This window comes from Chelonia mydas, chromosome 5 (assembly GCF_015237465.2).
Source record: "Chelonia mydas isolate rCheMyd1 chromosome 5, rCheMyd1.pri.v2, whole genome shotgun sequence".
NCBI lineage: Eukaryota > Metazoa > Chordata > Testudines > Cheloniidae > Chelonia > Chelonia mydas.
In genome coordinates, this window is record NC_051245.2 from 105,458,495 (window position 1) to 105,476,987 (window position 18,493).

General features: G+C 40.1%; 1 protein-coding gene across 33 annotated transcripts in view; it reads right to left on the reverse strand.

Moving 5' to 3' along the window:
- The window catches only part of MPDZ (multiple PDZ domain crumbs cell polarity complex component), a 134,261-nt gene that overhangs the window by 59,935 nt on the left and 55,833 nt on the right, over positions 1-18,493 (reverse strand). For 18 of the 33 annotated variants that reach the window (XM_043546591.1, XM_043546583.1, XM_043546590.1 and 15 more), the window contains 5 exons: positions 15,089-15,250; positions 10,642-10,926; positions 9,417-9,543; positions 4,526-4,724; positions 441-482 (listed from right to left, as the gene is read on the reverse strand). In XM_043546591.1, the coding sequence (XP_043402526.1) occupies positions 441-482; positions 4,526-4,724; positions 9,417-9,543; positions 10,642-10,926; positions 15,089-15,250 (815 nt within the window). The remainder of the gene's footprint in view (positions 1-440; positions 483-4,525; positions 4,725-9,416; positions 9,544-10,641; positions 10,927-15,088; positions 15,251-18,493) is intronic. The other 15 variants (XM_043546594.1, XM_043546587.1, XM_043546580.1 and 12 more) reach the window with 2 other exon arrangements.

Consider the following 18,493-nt stretch of genomic DNA (forward strand, 5'->3'; position numbering starts at 1 on the left):
ATGTACACATTCAGGACAAGTTACTGGAGTCAACATACAGTTTACTTTATAACTACACCAACCCTTTTTGTTACATGTGGAGAAAATAAAACATTAGTGCCAAAGAAAATATGACACTGAGATTAATCCAGATATCAGTACATCCACATATGTATCAATTCCAATGATTGTTCTCTTACACACAAGCTATTAGGATACATTCTATATGGATAATACGACTGAAATAAAATAAAGTAAAAATCAGCAATTTTTCAGAAACCAGTGTTTTTAATACAGTCTGAGGAAGTATGCTCCAATCTGCATGCTTAAGCCATATATATATTTACTGTACCTATATCTGGATACATCCCTGACATTTTGGGTGTTATAAAAGCATGAAATGATTTACAGACAAGTTGCAACATAGAGCCATAATGAGCTTTTGAATCACCGATACTCACACATAAAAGGGGGCCTGATCATCAGCAGGTGCTGGAGAAGATCTAGAATGTGAAGCATACGATGCAGCATCTTTTTACAATGGTCTTAACAAATGTCAGTGTCTCAGGCTGAATGTGAGTTGCATACATATGTAATTAAAAGTGTGAGCTTCTATTTATTTTATTTATTTATTTATTTATTTTTACCCCTTCCACCAACATTCCATCTACACCTCCCCCGGAAAGCATCTGCTCTTTATTGGTGTCTATAGCAGTGATTATTAACAAGCATGGGAAAATGGAACTGCAATCAATCTTTTATTCCTTGATCAGGAATTCATCCACACACTTTAGGTTAAGGCAGGTGAATTTTGATTCAGCTCAGTAATTATCTGGCAGATGTTACTAGCAGCTGCTGCTGAGCAAAAAACCCTGGCTATTATTACAGAAATATAACAGCCTCTGGCAAGGTGGAGTGAGAAGTGAAAAAAAATGCATTCTGGTAAGGCCACACATCTGGTTTTCCCCCAAAAAATAATGAAACCTGGAATTCAAGCTGGCTGGTCTTGAACTCCTGAAACTCAAATATCCTTGAGTAAAAATAAAACAAAGGTGCAATCTGCAATAGGTGCACAGTACAAATGTTTTGGGTGGTTTTTCAACAAATCAGGTTCCCCATAAAATATGCAACACAACTTTGTAAGTGAAATGTTTCATTTAAGCCCCACCCATGTCTCAACAACTTCACATTTGAGGCCCTACAGTGCAGCCCCCTCCCTATATGCTGTAAGTTAATCAGGACTGTGATGGGAATGATTTGATTCCTCTCCCCACAGGCTAAGCATGCTGCCTCCCACACGACTGTTAACCCGTTAGTCTGAAAGACTGGGCATTGAATCACTAGGATCTCCTGCATGGCAGGGCAGAATACTTTCATTGGCCTCCAGACTGATATGGGCTAGGTTATGCACCCTGTTCAGCAATCAGCAATCACTACAGTTCTGCATAATCAGAGCTCTCCAGTTTGGGCATTTGCAGAAAAATCCAGGTGTATTTTTGTGATACTGTAATTCAGTGTTTTTCTGGCAACAGTGCTCTTGACAGTGTGAAATGAACGAGAAGTGATGCTGTACTGATAAAAGAGGGTAACAAGAGCAAGAGCAAAACCAGAGTCATTTAGAGCCAAATGTCACAGTCCTTGCTCCTGCAAGACTCCCAGTGAAGTCACAGCAGGGTTTGGCCTTTTATTTGGTTATTTCTTTGCAGTGGAGGGAGCAGGCTTCAACTTGTGAAGTTTTATTAAGCAGGCTTTTAACAGATAACTGTAGATGTCAAATGAAAACTTGACATATTCAGCATTATAATGACAAATGCCCTGTTTCTTTGAGATTTTCTACATCCATCAAATCTCTGATAGAATAACAACCACCCTGACTACAACATCAAATTTTCATTTAAAAATCTACATTTACCAGTTAAAAACCGACTGAAGAAATCTTCAAAAATGAACCTGTATCAATGGTACTTAGACAAGTTGAAGTCTGTTCCTCCCATACGGCAAAGAAATAACCAGGGTAAAAAAATCCTGGTACAGCTGCACCCACAGCTGTCCCAAGCCATGCCCTTTGCAATTTAAAGCAATGCAACCGTTATGTGCTACATTTAATTGCAACACATCGTCAACCTTTTGCTCACTACTTTTTAAAAACTGTGTATTTCCATATCTTTTGCCTTATTTATATCTTAATTTCCCTGTCTCCCTTTATACCACATTTTCTTTCTTACCACAGATGCTGATGCATATTTTCCTGCATTGTCTTAAGTAACTGTTTCCTCTTTTCCTTCTCTCCCTCTCTCTCTCCTCCTTTTCATATATGTTCTCTACCCCGTCATATATTTTCTGTTCTTTTCCCCCTTTCCACGTCTCCCCTCAAAATCTTTATGTTAATTTCTCTTTTCTAATCCCATCAATCTTTCCCTCTCCATTACTCCCATGCCCGCTCACAGACCCATTTACCCCTACATTTTATTTAGACACCTAACAATCACTGGATTAAATGTACTATTCAAAGATTCAGACAAAAATGGGCAGCCTGCACTGTGCAAGGACAAAAACCAGATGAGAAGCAAGCTTTCTTCTCCAGCATCATGCTGGGACAGAGGAGTGTGCTGGGGTTCCCAGCAGGGTCCTCTCCTTGACCATGATTGGGTCCATCTTTCTTATCAAATGCTAGTGATACTCCCAGTTCTCTTTAGTTGCTGTGGAAAGACACAGTCTATCTTTGGTTTCATCTTTCTGATGCAAGGGTAGGTGGGAGGGCTACACTGCTCTATCCCTCCCCTCCCCTTCTGATTGTTGTGACTGGAGTGTGTGCGCGGGGGGGGGCGACGACTCTGCTACTCTAACCCTTTCTCATTCTCTTAAATCTCTCTCCCTTTCCCCACTCCCCATGAATATCTCCAATTACTGCTACTGGGGCTGCTATACTTATGTCTACACAACCTGTGGCCATGAGCCTCCCAGTTGCTCTTCAAAAGGTTTTTTTACCTTGTTCTTGAGTAAAGACAGGCAGAGCAATGCTGATGACAGCAAAGGAAATGCACAGGTAGACAGACGTGTGGATTTCACAACCGTGCTAAAAATAGCGGTGTCGATGTTGCAGCTCAGGCTCTGAAGCCTTAGGAGGGTGGTGGGCTTCAGAGGACAAGCCACAACTTCAAAGTATTGTCTACACAAGCTATTTGCAGCACAGTAGAATGAGCCCTGTGAGCCAGAGTCTGACAACCCAGTCTGGGAGGCTGGGTGCCATGGGCTGCACACACATATCCTCTTAGGAATTGTCTATATTAGAGAAGCACACCAAATCAATTTAACAATGATTTAACCCTTGCTTGCATTGATTTAGCTTATGTCAGCAAATTACCAATTTAAATTTATTCAATATAAGCAAAGATTATCATGGTTTTAAGTGTCAACATAGGGGTTTGCACTTATTTTGCAAGACTGAGTTTTAAATCAATTCAAACCAGTGTACTTTTGTAGTACAGACAATGCCTTTTCTTCTCCTCCTCCCCACAAAGGAGCTGAAGTGAAACTGGCCTGATGCTTGTCAATTTCACTGCTGCCCACAGGGTTCAGAAAACTAACAGGACTGATCAGCTTGGCAAAGCTCTAAGCAGCAGCAGTACAGGCTCTGGAGCTTGCTCTCTGCAGACTCAGGAAGACATCACTGAATCCCTTTACAGATGGTTCATGTTTGGAAGGTTATCTCCACAACTATAAGAGCTACACACATAATTTTATTTTAAAACGGAAGCTCAGATTCTGAAATTGACAAAATATACGGTGGGGGGGATGGGGAGGGAAACGGGGACACTTACTCTCCACACGCAAGTGGATTTTTCAAGCCCTGTATTAAATCATGCACATTCTAAAAAGTCTGTTCTTTGGAGTGCTATTATTACAATAGTAGCTCCTTTTTATGTACCAACAGAGAACTGGAAAAGCCTTCACAAGATGTACTGTATTTCTGCCTTTTGTCATAGATGTACTGAAAATATCCTTTCAACGTTCTTTTTCTGCATTAATATCATGTGTCATACTTTCTGTTTGGCAACCAGCAAAGATGAGCTCATTATAAAGATATTCTGCAAACAAAATCACTTGTGCTATGGCAAGAACAATTCACATTTCAGAATCACAAATCCCCAACTAAAGTCTTCTTATTTTCTTGATATGAAAAGTTTTTTTCTAAAAGCCACATGGCAAGTGGAAAATTCTAGTTGCAGCTCCCTAATCAGAGGTAAATAGAAATGCTGGGACTTGAATGAGCCTGATTTGAGAAAGTTGCTCTTTAAAAGGTTTTGATTACCTTGTTCTCGAGTAAAGACAGGCAGAGCAATGATAATAGCACCAAAGGAAACACACAAAACCTTTCACAAATGATTTCAACTTTCAATTATATAAAGCCCTAATTTAAAGATGACTTTAATTTTCAGGAGCAAAAAACTCCCCAAAAACCTGTCTTGATTAGAATATTGACTTGCACTATGTTTCTTGACTGCAAGTCCCTTCCCACCACAATTCTTACCCTCGCTTTACCTACTTTATATCAGATCCAATGAGTGAATGTCTCCTCAGCATAGCCCGGGCCTGTGCATTGGTTAAATTAGTGGTTGTCTCTTCATTAATGGATAGAATACAATCCCCCACACCGATTCGTCCATCACGACTTATGGAACCGCCATGGATGATGCTGCGGACTATCATTCCCGAGCCGTCTTTATTGGAACTTACGGTCATACCTATTATAAGACAGGCATGGAGCAGATTATTGTGTATATAAATAAGGAACACAGTGTATAAAGTGAAATACACTCCACCTGCACTGAGCCATAATGGAGTGTGCAGATGAAGGAGATGTGAATTCCACCCCCTAAATCTGGGTCTGGTGAACAGGATTCAATGCACTCTACAGGCCCGAAGATGCTAATCCAACCTGTGGGCAGGAACAGCAGTCACAGCCCTAGACAAAGACATTATTTTTGAACTTTCATACCAAAAGAAAAATGTAACTGAAGTGGTATTTAAAACAGAGAGAAACAAAAATAAAAAAAGCGTGAGTGAGAGAGAGATAAATTGCTTCTAAACATGATCAGCTAGATCAGTCTTAGACGGTAAAGGTAATTTTACTTATTTTAATTATATTAGAGAGGGTTTTTAAAAAACAAAACCAGAAAAATCCTGAGGGCTGACACGAAGTCAGGATCAATAAATAGGAACAGAAAAGTCAATACACCTAACGCTGATCAACATATTCTTGGTGCGTACAGAATGCCTGATCCAATGTCCATTGAAGTTCATGGGCATCTTCCGATTGATTTCAATGGACACTGGATCAAGTAGTGCCTTATGATTTAGGTTAGGGCGTGTTCTGTTGAGAGAGAGAGATCATATGTCAGTTATATACACTTTAGCTAGGTCACGCAGTACCTTATAAGCCTACACTTACAGTCAATCCTTGTTTACATCTTCCTTTCACTACAGGAAGTAGGAAAGACAGATGCTGCTCACTATTTTGGTTGATTCTGACTCATACTCACTGAAGGATTTCAAGTATGCTTGTGTGTTCGGGTATTTTTAAATATGAGTTTTTTCATTTTTTATTTTTGAGCACATTTAGTGTTCATGAAAAGTACCTGACTGTCATTCTCCAGATCTGTCTTTCTCTAATAATCTATAGAACAGGCAAAAGAAAGGTACCTGTAGGACAGCAGGTCAAGCTCCTCTACTCAGCACTGCCAATGAACCTCTAGGGATGGGAGGTTAATACTATCTCCTTAACCAAGTCTGTCTTTGTCCTCTCTAGTAAGAGTGCCACAAAGCGTGCCAGTTAACACCAAGGGCAAATATTTCAAACATAAGCACCTAAAGTTAGGCTCTTAAATCCATGTTTAGTCTCCTAAATAACAATGACCTGATTTGTAGAGTTCTGACTACCCACAGCTCCCACCGACTTTAGTGGGAACTAAAGGAACTCATTGCTTCTGCAAAGCAAACCAGGTTTATGTAGGGGGCCTAAATGTAGATATAGGAGCCAGCACCCAAATTCTGAAAATTTTGTCTAGCACACCAAGACCCTGGAACACTCATTAAGGTTATACTCAGCCTACTTACACCCCTAGAGCTTTTGAAAATAGGCATAAAAGGTGAGGTAAACAAAACTGGGCACCTATAAGCACCACCATAAAGGTTCTTTCACACTCATAGAACAGAATCATAGAATATCAGGGGTGGAAGGGACCTCAGGAGGTCATCTAGTCCAACCCCCAAATAAAAAGTGAGGAACACATTTTGAAAGGGGGAAATGTTGTAATGATTTAAAGAAACAAGTAACAATAGGCCAAATACTGGCTTGTCCTATGCATGGACTCATGCCAGAAACTATAAAGCTCTTATTAAGTGGCTCCTGATTACATGAAACCACCTCTCTCCCCATTTGCAGTTGAGATCAATGGAGGCTACTGAGACGGAGCCTCCTGAGTTGAAGCAGGGGGCTGCTGCTAGCAGGGCACGGCCCTGAACTCTGGAATGGTCTTCCTTGCTTTGGCATGCCAGGGCCCAGATTTATTAACCTCCCAGGCACACTGCAAAGCTCATCTCTTTTTCAGGGCATTTAATAATAAAATAGATGGAAGGACACAAGGTTATTTGGGGTAGAGGACTCATGTTTGGCAGGTATTTTGAGCTCTGGGCAGGTTCTCTGATTGTCTCAATGAACATGTACATATGTATTTTAATCTACTGTAAAACACCCAGAGGAAAGGATGCTTTCAATTTTCATAAATTCTTCTACCCCATGGCTAGTAGTGGAGTACAGGACAGAAGTCAGCTACCTTTATTCTGCCACCTAGGTTAGTTATGTTCAAAACAAATACTGCACACATGACAGATGTCCAGCATAGGCTGTGGTCTGGGGGCATCGTCCATATGTTTATTCTCACACACGCCCGTATCCAGCGCTAATCTCTGGGCAGATCCACTTGCATGCGTTATTCGTAGTGGAAACAGAATGCACATGTAGTTCTATGTTGAGTTGCACTCAGCCAGAACACAGGCAGCATGTGTGTTCCTTTCTGTGGGCATTACCCGTTTCCCGGGTGCCAACAAAAATCTCTCTCCAGATTATGAACCCAGTTTCTCCCTTGGGTAAATGGGCACAGCTCCACTGTAATCAACACAATCATACCAATGACAAATTTGGCCCATTGCCTATGAGATCACATCAATATTAAACTTTACTTGCATGTCTGATGTCACATCCATGACTTCAGAAGAACAAGCAAAGAAAAAAAATAAAATGCCACTGCTGGTGCATCAACAGCTTTCACTAATATATTACCAGAGCAATGACACTTTACCTTTCATTATATCTGAACCTCACAACATCGGTTTTTTAATTAAACCGCAAGCTAACAGTGTTGTGTCTGAGTTTGAAGCCATGACCGATGCCATTTAAAGAAACAAAATGCCAGTTCTCAACTGAAATAATTGACACAGCTGCAGCTTTCAACACCATTATACAGCACTTGATTTAGCTCCTTTACTAAAAGTGAAAGTTAAAAGCAGTGCAGCCATGTGTGCAAAACGTTGGCCAGGCCCCAGCAGCACAAGGGTCCAGAACAGGAAGGGGTTGCCAGGGGAAGAGGGAGGGGACAGCCAAAAACTAGATTCTTTTATTTTCACATTATATCATACATACTACGACTAAGGAATTCCAGCTTTTTGCCACTTAACTTTGGACTACATATAAATACACTACACACTTTGGACTACATATAATTGGGGTTCTTATGTTTATGTTTCACTGATACACTGACATGCAACTTACTGACCCTACTCACTGCACCTACAGTACATGTGGACAGTATGGAGTGCTTAGGTATTCTTGGCAAAGGCTGGACTTTGGACTACATTGTGATCTCTAGCTATATGGTGGGGAGCAGGGAGAGTAAGAGCTCCCCATCCATCTTTGCACACCTTGGGTAAGGGATATCTAGAATCATACGGTTTGCATTTGAAGGGACAACTGTCAAGATACACCTCTCCTGGGAGTAACTCAGCAGAAAGAAGGCAGGCCAGGGCTCCCCCTACATGCTTCAGTCATCAATACATGACTGTTAGCTATTTAGCTAACTAGAAGGAAATGACTACACAGGGCTACTATGTGCCCTACTTTGGGGGCAGTCCAGAGCTGCACTGCCCCATGTGAAACACCATGAGGCATTCTGGTGCAGTGCCTCCTGCGACTGACTAGATGCACTGTAAAGGGAATAATTTTCCACAACCTTTAAGGGGGGCCACCTACATCCCTCTCCATACAGCCAGCCAGCCAGCCAGCTTTGCTAGCCAATACATGGGGGGTAGGGGGAGGGGAGGGGATGGAGCTCCACCTCTTTTCTGCAGAGTTGTTTCCATCAAATGGCCACGTTGGCTGTAGTCCCGCATACCCAGGTGCAGGGGCTGAGATGGCCCTTATACAGGCCATACCAAATGGAGCAGGGAGCTATTCCTGTCTATTCCCCACTGCAGGGCCACTGAAGGGCAGAGTACAATCTAGCCCAAAATGTTTCAACTTGTCAACTGAGCCTGTGCACGCCATACTGTCTAGTCATATTGTGGGTGCAGTCAGTAGGGTCAGGAAGTTACACATCCCAGATAAACATAAAACCATAAAGTCTGGAATAAGGTCTAACAATTATTGAGTCTTTGAACTCAAAATATTATCCATTAAAGAGATAAAGGGCAGCTTTTTCAAATGTATTTAGACACCTAAAGATGAAAACAGAAGTCACATGAAATCAATAGGAGTTAGGTGCTCAACCTACTTAGGCCCTGTTGAAAATCCCCCTAGATAACTATCTGTATGCTTAGGTGCCTAAATACCCCTGAAAATCTGGCCCAGAGTCCTTTGACCCAAGTCCTTTTCATGCTCCAGTGCAGAACTCCTCAACCCTCTGACAGCCAATTATACAAACTGCTTAGTCTCATTTTCCTCAAGTTTCAGTCATGACCTTAATTTTATTTTATTCCATCTAAATCAGTTAATATAAATGATGATGGTAACGAAGAAAAATATTAAAAGTATTAGTTTTTTTTTTACAAAACAGCTCAGTGTAGAAGTTCCTCCATTTTTTGATTTATTAGAAGGAAATATATTTGGTTGGACTATCAAGCACTTTGCTTTTTTTTTTTATTGTTGATTTTTATTTTATTATTGGAGCTTAACTGACTGATGAGGCAACACCTGCTTTCACCACCCTCAATGCACTGAGACCAGGAGAGGACAGAGTATAAAGGCAAGGGTACACGTACTATACTACAGTGAAGATCTTCAGAAGTAACTGGAGTAGGCTGAAAACTGAAGACAACAGGCCATACAGACAGGGAAATATTAGCCGAGAAAGAGCAATCACACCAATGATCAGATACTCTACCTAGACTTGAATTGCCTTTTGCAATAGTGATAGTCTTCTCATGCATGTTTTTGGGTGTATTTTGGATTGTGGAACTTCCCTCAGTAGTAGATGTCAGGTAGCTCTTTTCCATTAAATACACTGCATCCTAATACAAAGAAAAAACAACATTTCAATTCAAAACAGCAAGTTCAAAATATGACTGAACTTAATAGGATGTAAAAATCACAAATATTTGACAATAAGCCAAGCTTTAAGAATAACAACCACAGTTACCAACTTTCACGCAGTAAGTAAGCACCCCGACTTTCACAACAAGCCAAAAATCAAGCTAATCCCATTTCAAAACAAGACCAAAACAAGTCAATCCCTAAGAACCTCAACACCCAATGTGACTAGATCCCCTCGGCGTACAGTCTGGGACTGTGGTGATCCCACTGTGCACCCCTGACTCTCTCCCCCCTGCTTGCCAGGCGAGCTGATCAAAAAGAAAAAAGAAGCAACAAGCTATGACAAGCAACAAGCTACATGCCAAAAACTAGTCAACAAGCAACTTACAAGCCAATTAAGCGAAAAACAAGCCCAATTTCTGTTTTTTTCCCCAAGGTTTGGCATGTCTGATAACAACAGCTAATTTCATAAGAAACTGCAATTTATTTATTTTTTTAAATGAAAATCACACTGAGCCAAAGGAAAGAAAATATACATCAAAGTGGATGTCATTAAAAACCTAATAGTTTGCACAGAGTAGTATCTAAGCTTGTTTGTGAACTGAACTATATGTTTATATGAGGCGGTCAGATGCGAGAACTCCCTTTTCACATCTCATGCACTACCCAGGCCTTGAGCTGAGGCATACAGAAGAAAGCGGGTTAATATGGCTAAAGCCTTTGCTCCAGTTCCCTTATTTGCCCAGCCTGTGTGTAGTGATTTATTGCTGGTATAGGCCAGCAATGAATTCCTTTACTATCTCCTCCATTCCCCCAGAGCAAGGAGGGCAGAGGAAGAACTGTGATGGATGGATGTGTCTCTCAGCCACACCACCTGACAAGGCTACTCCTGGGCTGGTAGTCCTTGCTCTGGCTTGTGTCTAAAGTCACAATCCAGCTATGAGATACCACAGTTGACTCCCAGAAATAACTTTAGGTTCGCCAGGACGTAGCTGTGAGCAAATGTTGATTTTTCACAATGACCATGGCATGTAAATAATATTCTCTGTATAAAAGCCATACAACAGGATCTTTACTTTTCCAGTAAGGTCAGGGTGCGCTGTGATAGCAGAGTTTGTATTTTGTGCAACTTCGGCTGACACCTGAGGTTCCATCCAAGCAGCTATGTTTTCATATTCAGCATGTTTCTCAGAAACATCTGAAGGCAGAGGACCCTTTTTGGAAACACCACCAGCAGGTATCATGCTCGTGTCCTCTAAGGATTGGTTCTCTCCCACTCCCTGGATTAGATCCACGTTGTATAGATTCTTGTTGGATGGTTGGAAATCAGTTGAGGCATTTGAGGAATCTTCACCAACACCCTGTTAAACAGAATCAGGAATAGTGAATAAAAAAAAATTAACGATCTTATATAGTTAGGGTCCTACCAAATTAGCGGCCACAAAAAAAGTGTCACGGACTGTAAAATCTGGTCTTTTGTGTTCTTTTACCCTATACCGTACAGATTTTACGGGGGAGACCATCATTTCTCAAATTGGGGGTCCAGACCCAAAAGGCAGTTGCAGGGGGGTTGCAAGGTAATTTTAGGGGGTTGAAAGGTTATTTTATGTCACCCTTACTTCTGCACTGCCTTCAGAGCTGGGCAGTCAGAAAGCGGTGGCTGTTGGCCGGGTGCCCAGCTCTGAAGGCAGCGCCCGCCAGCAGCAGCGCAGAAGTAAGGGTGGCAATACCATACCATGTCACCCTTACTCCTGCACTGCTGCCTTCAGATCTGGGCGGCCGGACAGTGGCGGCTGCTGACTGAGGGCCCAGCTCTGCAGGCAGCTGCACAGAAATAAGGGTGGCAATACCATACCGTGCCAGTCTTACTTCTGCGCGGCTGCTGGCGGCGGCTCTGCCTGCAGAGCTGGGCTCCCGGCCAGCAGCCTGCCGTCAGCAGCAGCGCAGGAGTAAGGGGTAGCAGTACTGCAACTCCCCACTACAGTAACCTTGCAACCCCCTTCCCTCCAACTCTTTTTTGGGTCAGGACCCCTACAATGACAACACCATGAAATTTCAGTTGAAATAGCTGAAAACATGAAATTTAAGATTTTTAAATTTCTATGACCGTGAAATTGACTAAAATGGACTGTAAATTTGGTAGGGCCCTATATATAGTATTGTTAAAATGGATATTTTATGCTAAATATGTTAAACTGAAGCTAAAGCTTTTTGAACTCTTAAGTACAACTACTTGTTATCAAATAAAATACAGTGTCTTCACAGATCACTGACCATCATTTTACTATAACAAGATTTTCTTTTATAAACATTTTCTTCTTTTGTTGCATTTTTTCTACTATTACAATATTTATGGCAGAAAATATTTACAGGCCAGATCCTCAGCTGGTATAAACTGGCATAGCTCTAGAGACTTTCTACATCAATATTTATATGCTTGTCCTGCAACAGGGCATACTTGCAGTAGATGGATGGGGAATATAAAAGACCAGAAGACCCAATGCTGAACAAACAAGTGTGGATGTTTTCAAGTTTGCCAAGCTTTCTTTGATAATCCACATTTTTATTTAAAAGAGAGGTCAAGCAGTATTTACTCCAAATTTCACTGACCTGGGCTGCATTACCACAGTAAATCTTTTCATACAAGATTGGCTGAAAATTTTAAACCTGACTATTGGTTTAGGGGGTCTTGATTTTTAGATGCACAGTTTACAACACCTTAAAGGGCCTGGTTTTAGCTCTTGCTGAAAATCAGGCCCTTTACAGTTGCGAACTGGCATGCAAAGTCCCTAGTCATTTTTGAAAATGCAGGCTACTAAACAATGTATCAAAGACATTAAAGCATTTTCCTTCACCATCAGAAATAGTGCGCAATTTCTCTTATTCCATCTCTTTCCTTCTTCAGCATATTTCAATAGTTACAAGAACTCTCCCCTCCGCTTAATTCTCCTACACTGCTCTCACAATATCCCCTATTCCTCTCTCAGATATCATTCGTTTTATATATGACACAAAGTGCACAGCAAGCAGCAGTGTTTTGTGATATTTTACATCAGAAGGCATTAAAATTTATTTTCACTGGCTTTTTATGATGTTCTGCTTGCTCCTAGTCCCATCACCAAGTGTGAGCAAATGCACAAGCAGTACAGCAGATGTGAAGGCATCAGTTCTCATTGATGTCAGTGAAAGTTTTTTTCATTGATTTCAATGGGAGCTGGATCAATCCCTTTCAGAGTAAATACAGTGTTAAAGTAGGAATGGCAGCTGTCTTTCAAGCATGCTGATGATGACTAAATAGATTAGGATTCCGGTGCTCTGTTCTATAAATGGTAGGAGGTGATTTTATTTTTATTGCACCATGTTGATTAGAAGGATTTAGGCTTTTATCTCTTCAAATGCAACTTAGATGGATCACTCAAATGTGGGCCTGTTTTGATGACTATCCAGACAGTTTTGATGACCATCTTCCGAAATTGTTTCTTTGTGCATATCTACCCTTTTCTCCTTTCCATGTATCTACTACACTGAATACCAGCACACTGAAAAGCATAGTCATGCATGGACATATGGGTGGGCACTGGATAGGTGGCTGAGTGTAGCTATCATATATCAGTACAGGGATTCTCCTTTTTATATATATAACTGCAAGAGAATGCTGTAAGTTTTAACACATAAACTGAGAATTCACATGTCTTCAGGAAGAAAGAGGCAACTTCTTTTAGACTGTCATTGACTTCAATACATGGTACAGATATGGCTCATTTCATGGTACAAGGATGGGAAAGCTACATCAGACATGGTCTGTTCATGTTTATTCTCCTGATGATGCTATTTCTGCTGCCTGAAAACCTTTAGATTCTATACTTTAGTGCACATGCAGCTACAAATGAATTACACTGGTGCCACTCCCTACATTTTTTGTTACTCTGTAACAGTAGGTCACCGCTTTAAAATTTGCAACTTATATTTTATTTATTTGAGGAAAATGCACCTGATTATTTTGATTTAAAACATTTTTCTTTAGTTATTTTGAAAACAATAAAGCACTCAAAAGCCTGTATTCCAGTGACCTATCATATGAGATGCACTTTCCAAATGGCTAGACACATCCAGTTTCACTGTGTTCTCATACTGCCTATAACATACACTTCTTTGGGTTGTACTGCATCAGCCACTGTTTCAGAGGTCTCCTTGTTAACACTAGTTTCTCCACTGCCTTACACCATGTGTAGTTGTTTACACTTCTGCAGAGAGTTGAAAGTGCTACCAGATTAGAATATTAACATTTTATACCCATTGTGCACTGATGTAAATAGCTGCACAAGGAGCCAGGCAGTGGAGAATCAGACCTATAAATTTTAAAAGCTCAAATAAAAATGGCCTTTAAAAAATGCTGAAAAAAACTGAAGACTTCAGGGAGCCCCAGCATCATACATTCAGTAAGACCAGCCTTTGTCCTGTAAAATGTATGTTTCTCAGCATGCATAGTGCATAATCCCTTTAAGTAACAATTACTAAGTTAAACAATACAATCTGTCCCATTGGCAGAGCAAAGGTACACTCTATTGTGGATTAGGAGATTCCATTAGGAGATGAACTCAGCTTTCAGTCCCATGGATAGTAAAGACTGAACACATTCCAGAAAGGATAAAGCCAGCCACTGAGTCTCAGGTGTGCAGGAAGATGCAGCAGCTGCTCTATTCAAGATTACATACTGCAAACCATCCAAGAAAACTACATGGTGTTGCCCGCAAAGATGATCACAGGTCTACCTCAAATACTTGAAGAAACACACTGGAAAAGTCCTGGCTAAAAAAAATTAATAGTTTTCTAACAAACGGAGAAAAAGCAATGACTGGGAGGAACAAAAAAGGGACCATCAATACACAAAAGCAATTCAATATGGGTATGTGAGTGGCACAAAAATAAAAAATATTTTTTGTATTTCTTAGGAACTTGTTCTTTGCCGATTAACTGAGTTTAACTGCTAATGGAATCTCAATCAGCAATTAATTACAGCATCATTGTCTCAGGAACATAGTAAATTAACATAATTCTAACTACTACATAATAAAGATATGCAGAAAATGAGAGTAACTTTTGCTTTCATGCCTAAACTATTGTACCCGTAATAGAATGCAATTTTTCTGTGTACAGCCATTTATGTAGCCAGTCTTTAATATGCTCTGAAATTTAATAACAATTTACATTTTTGTAGCAGATTACTCAGCACAAATTTGATGTTACAAATTGTCTCCAAACAGGTTAACTTTCTGGTGATACAAAATACAATCAAAGCTTTGAACCGTCTATCTCCTTCTCTCTCTGACATACAAGTCTGAAAGGTATCCAATCAACACTACCTAAATGAAATTGCACTTTAATCTGATAACGAACCTATGAGCAGATGGAACTGTGGCAACATAATGCCTCTACATTTAATACAGCAGCTAGACATAAACATTGAGTTTTTTATACTTCTAATCAAGGTCTGCCATCAATAAAATTATATTGTCTTTTTACCTTGGGAGTTGATGATGGAAGAGAGAGGCTATAGTTCAGACCATCACTACAGCTACTGCCGTGCAGAGCTAACACAGAAGCCTGGAAGGTGTCATCATTGTCTGAAGTATACTGTGATTCAAAGGTGGATTCATCCGCTAGGTCTGCCTCACTTGAGTCCACCTAATAACAAAAGGCAATTTAATCAGGCTATCTGCTACTTTCAGACCACATAAGCCCCAAACACTTGCACATGTGTGGCTAAATCCTTGCTGGTACTTTGCTTAATATTTTTCTGTTTTATACAAACAGTGGACCAAATTCTACATGCAATTACACCTACGTAACCCCAAACAGAATAGAGGTTAAACAGGTGTATCTGAAAGCCAAACCTGGCTCTGAGTTTTTGCAAATACTACAGAGCAGAGATGGGCTAACAGCCATGACCACGGATATTAGATAGTGGAAAAATGCTGCTTTATTCCATGCCGTCAACAAATCCCGGAGACTTTTTTTGTTTGTTTTCCTTCTTGGTGAATAAATGCTACAAAAATGGGAATCTTCACTTACTGCCACATTTTAGGGACAAATTAATTTCCCGCCCCCTAGTAGTTTGTTTAAATAGGCTTGGTGGTTTTTAAAAGGTACAGAAATTTTTTAAAGGTACAGAAATATTTTAAAAATACAAACTCCTGGGGTTTTAGGCCCTTTACTTTGTTCCCATATTTCCAAAGTAGCTTATATTATTAAAAAGATTTGCAAGCTATTATCTTTTAACATGAGATAATAACTAATATGACAGATAGTGAGGTTTTAAAACCTCATTATATGCATGTACAATCACTACAGTTTCATAAGGCTTGTCATATGCATATACTAGTACAGTGGCAACTGTATTATTCTGTACTTTATCATCTATATACTATGTTCCTGTTTCTAATCTAATTCACACCAGTATAAATCAGGAATTACACTATTGTAAAACAGGTATATACCAGAATCATACCTACACGGTCAACTCCAAAAGAAGCAAATACAGCCAACTCTGTTGATAATCCACAGGTTAAGACCCTTCTAAATAGACTGGTAACACAGCTCAAAATACTGTATTTTATTTTATATGGTTAATCATATTATTAATTAGTAATTTCAGATTTCCAATTATGATAATTGTCACAATGGACTGTAACGGCTCAAAAGGATTGATTCCTTCTGTTGCATCAATGATCCATGGATTAGAGCAGTGTTTCCCAAACTTGGAATGGCACTTGTGCAGGGAAAGCCCCTGGTGGGCCGGGCCGGTTTGTTTACCTGCCGCGTCCGCAGGTTTGGCCAATCGCGGCTCCCACTGGCCACGGTTCGCTGCTGCAGGCCAATGGGGGCTGCGGGAAGTAGCGTGGGCCGAGGGACATACCGGCCGCTGCTTCCCGCAGCCCCCATTGGCCTGGAGATGCAAACCGTGGCCAGTGCGAGCAGTGATCGGCCGAACCTGCGGATGTGGCAGGCAAACAAACCGGCCCGGCCCGCCAGGGGCTTTCCCTGCACAAGCAGCATCCCAAGTTTGGGAAACACTGGATTAGAGCAATGTCTTTTATATTTCCACTGTGACCCTTGTGCTAATGCAAATGGACCTCTCTCATAACAGACTCAATTTTATCAAAGGTGTATGTAGAAATTTTTTTTTAAAAAGGTACTACCTTGCATCCCTGTACAATTCAGAGTGAGTGTTTACATTCAGTCTTCAACTGACTCTGTTGTGTTTAGGTACAACAGCATATGCAGTATGCTCTTCCGCTAGGTAGATTATGCTCTAAAATATAACATAACATACCTAACTCAGACTCCTGAAATATATGTTGCTAGGCCACAACAGACCAGATGAAGGATGAAGTCAAAGACTTTCCTCTGAATTTTTAAAAAAGCATGCCTAAACTGCATGTGCAAAACCTACAGGCCAAATCCTGGGCTTATCGCTTAGTTTTAACTGAGGCTCTTTTAAAAATTTTACTGAGTCCCATTTTCAAAAGTGATTTAAACATTTAAGGGTCAGATTTTTAAGGGTATTTAGGCACCTATCTCCCACTTCAATTGGAGTAAGATGCCTAAATATCATTAAAAATCTGGCCCTTAGAAGCCTAAATGCAATTGACTTCCAAGGAGATTTAGGCATGTAAGAGCATAGTCACCTTTGAAAATACATCTTAGGAAGCGAAGTAACTTAGGTGTTTTGGAGAATTTTACCCTTCAGTCCATATTCAGGCAAACTTAGACTGAAGTCTAAACTGTGCCTGAATAAAAACTGAGTAAAGTGAAAAAGGACTTCAGTATTTGGCCCTATATTTGCAAATGGAAAACAAGTAACTGCATATACTTTGCAGTCTCCGGATCTTGAATTTGTAACTGCCGATGCAAATTCCCATTTTGCAGATACAATTTAGGCACCCAGTTTCAAAAATTTAAACCTTATAATTATTTCATTTTTTGTATTGTTATTAATATATCAGCATTATTTTCAAATGTTTTTCACATTCCATGTCCGGAAAGGATCATCCTTCTGACCTCCAATACAATATAGGCCACAGAACTTTTTCCAAATAATTACTACAGCAGATCTTTAAGAAAAACATCCAATCTTGATTAAACAATTGTCAGTCATGGAGAATCCATTTTGACACTTAGCAAATTGTTCCAATTGTTAATTACTCTCACTGTCAAAAAGTCCATCTTATTTCCTGTCTGAATTTATCTCACTTCAACTTCTAGCCATTGGATCATGACTTACCTTTCTGTGGTAGACTGAAAAGCACATTATTAAATATTTGTTCCTCATGTAGATACTCAGACTATAATCAAGTTACCCCTTAACCTTCCCTTTGTTAAACTAAATCGATAGACTCAAAGAGCTCCAGACTCTTCTCTGAACCCTCTCAAATTCACCAACATCCTTCTTGAAATGTGAGCACCTGAGTTGCATGAACAAAACCTGTGGGCCAAATTCTGAGCTCAGTTTTCACTCAATCCTTACTCAGCCAACTAGCAATAAAGGACATTTCTCACTTACAACCTAATTTCTCTTTGATGTATCAATAAAGTCATAATCTTGTTGTCGGGAAAACAACTGTGATATTATAAATGCTGTACCATGATAGCAAGGCAAGATTAAACAGGAAGAGGATAGGGACAGTGGAATTTAAAGACATTGTTAGAAAAAAAGCACTTTTGTAATTCACAAACATGAAAAACTATGACAAACACGTGGAAGGATTTAATTCTCCTTTTCAACAGTTTTTTTCTGTATGAAACATCCTCTTTAAGGATGCTGATGATTTTTTATAAATTTAACTTAAACTTCTCAATTCATATCTGTATCAAAATATGACTTCAACGGGAGCTGAAGGTACTCAATATTTCTTAGTAAGTGCTCAG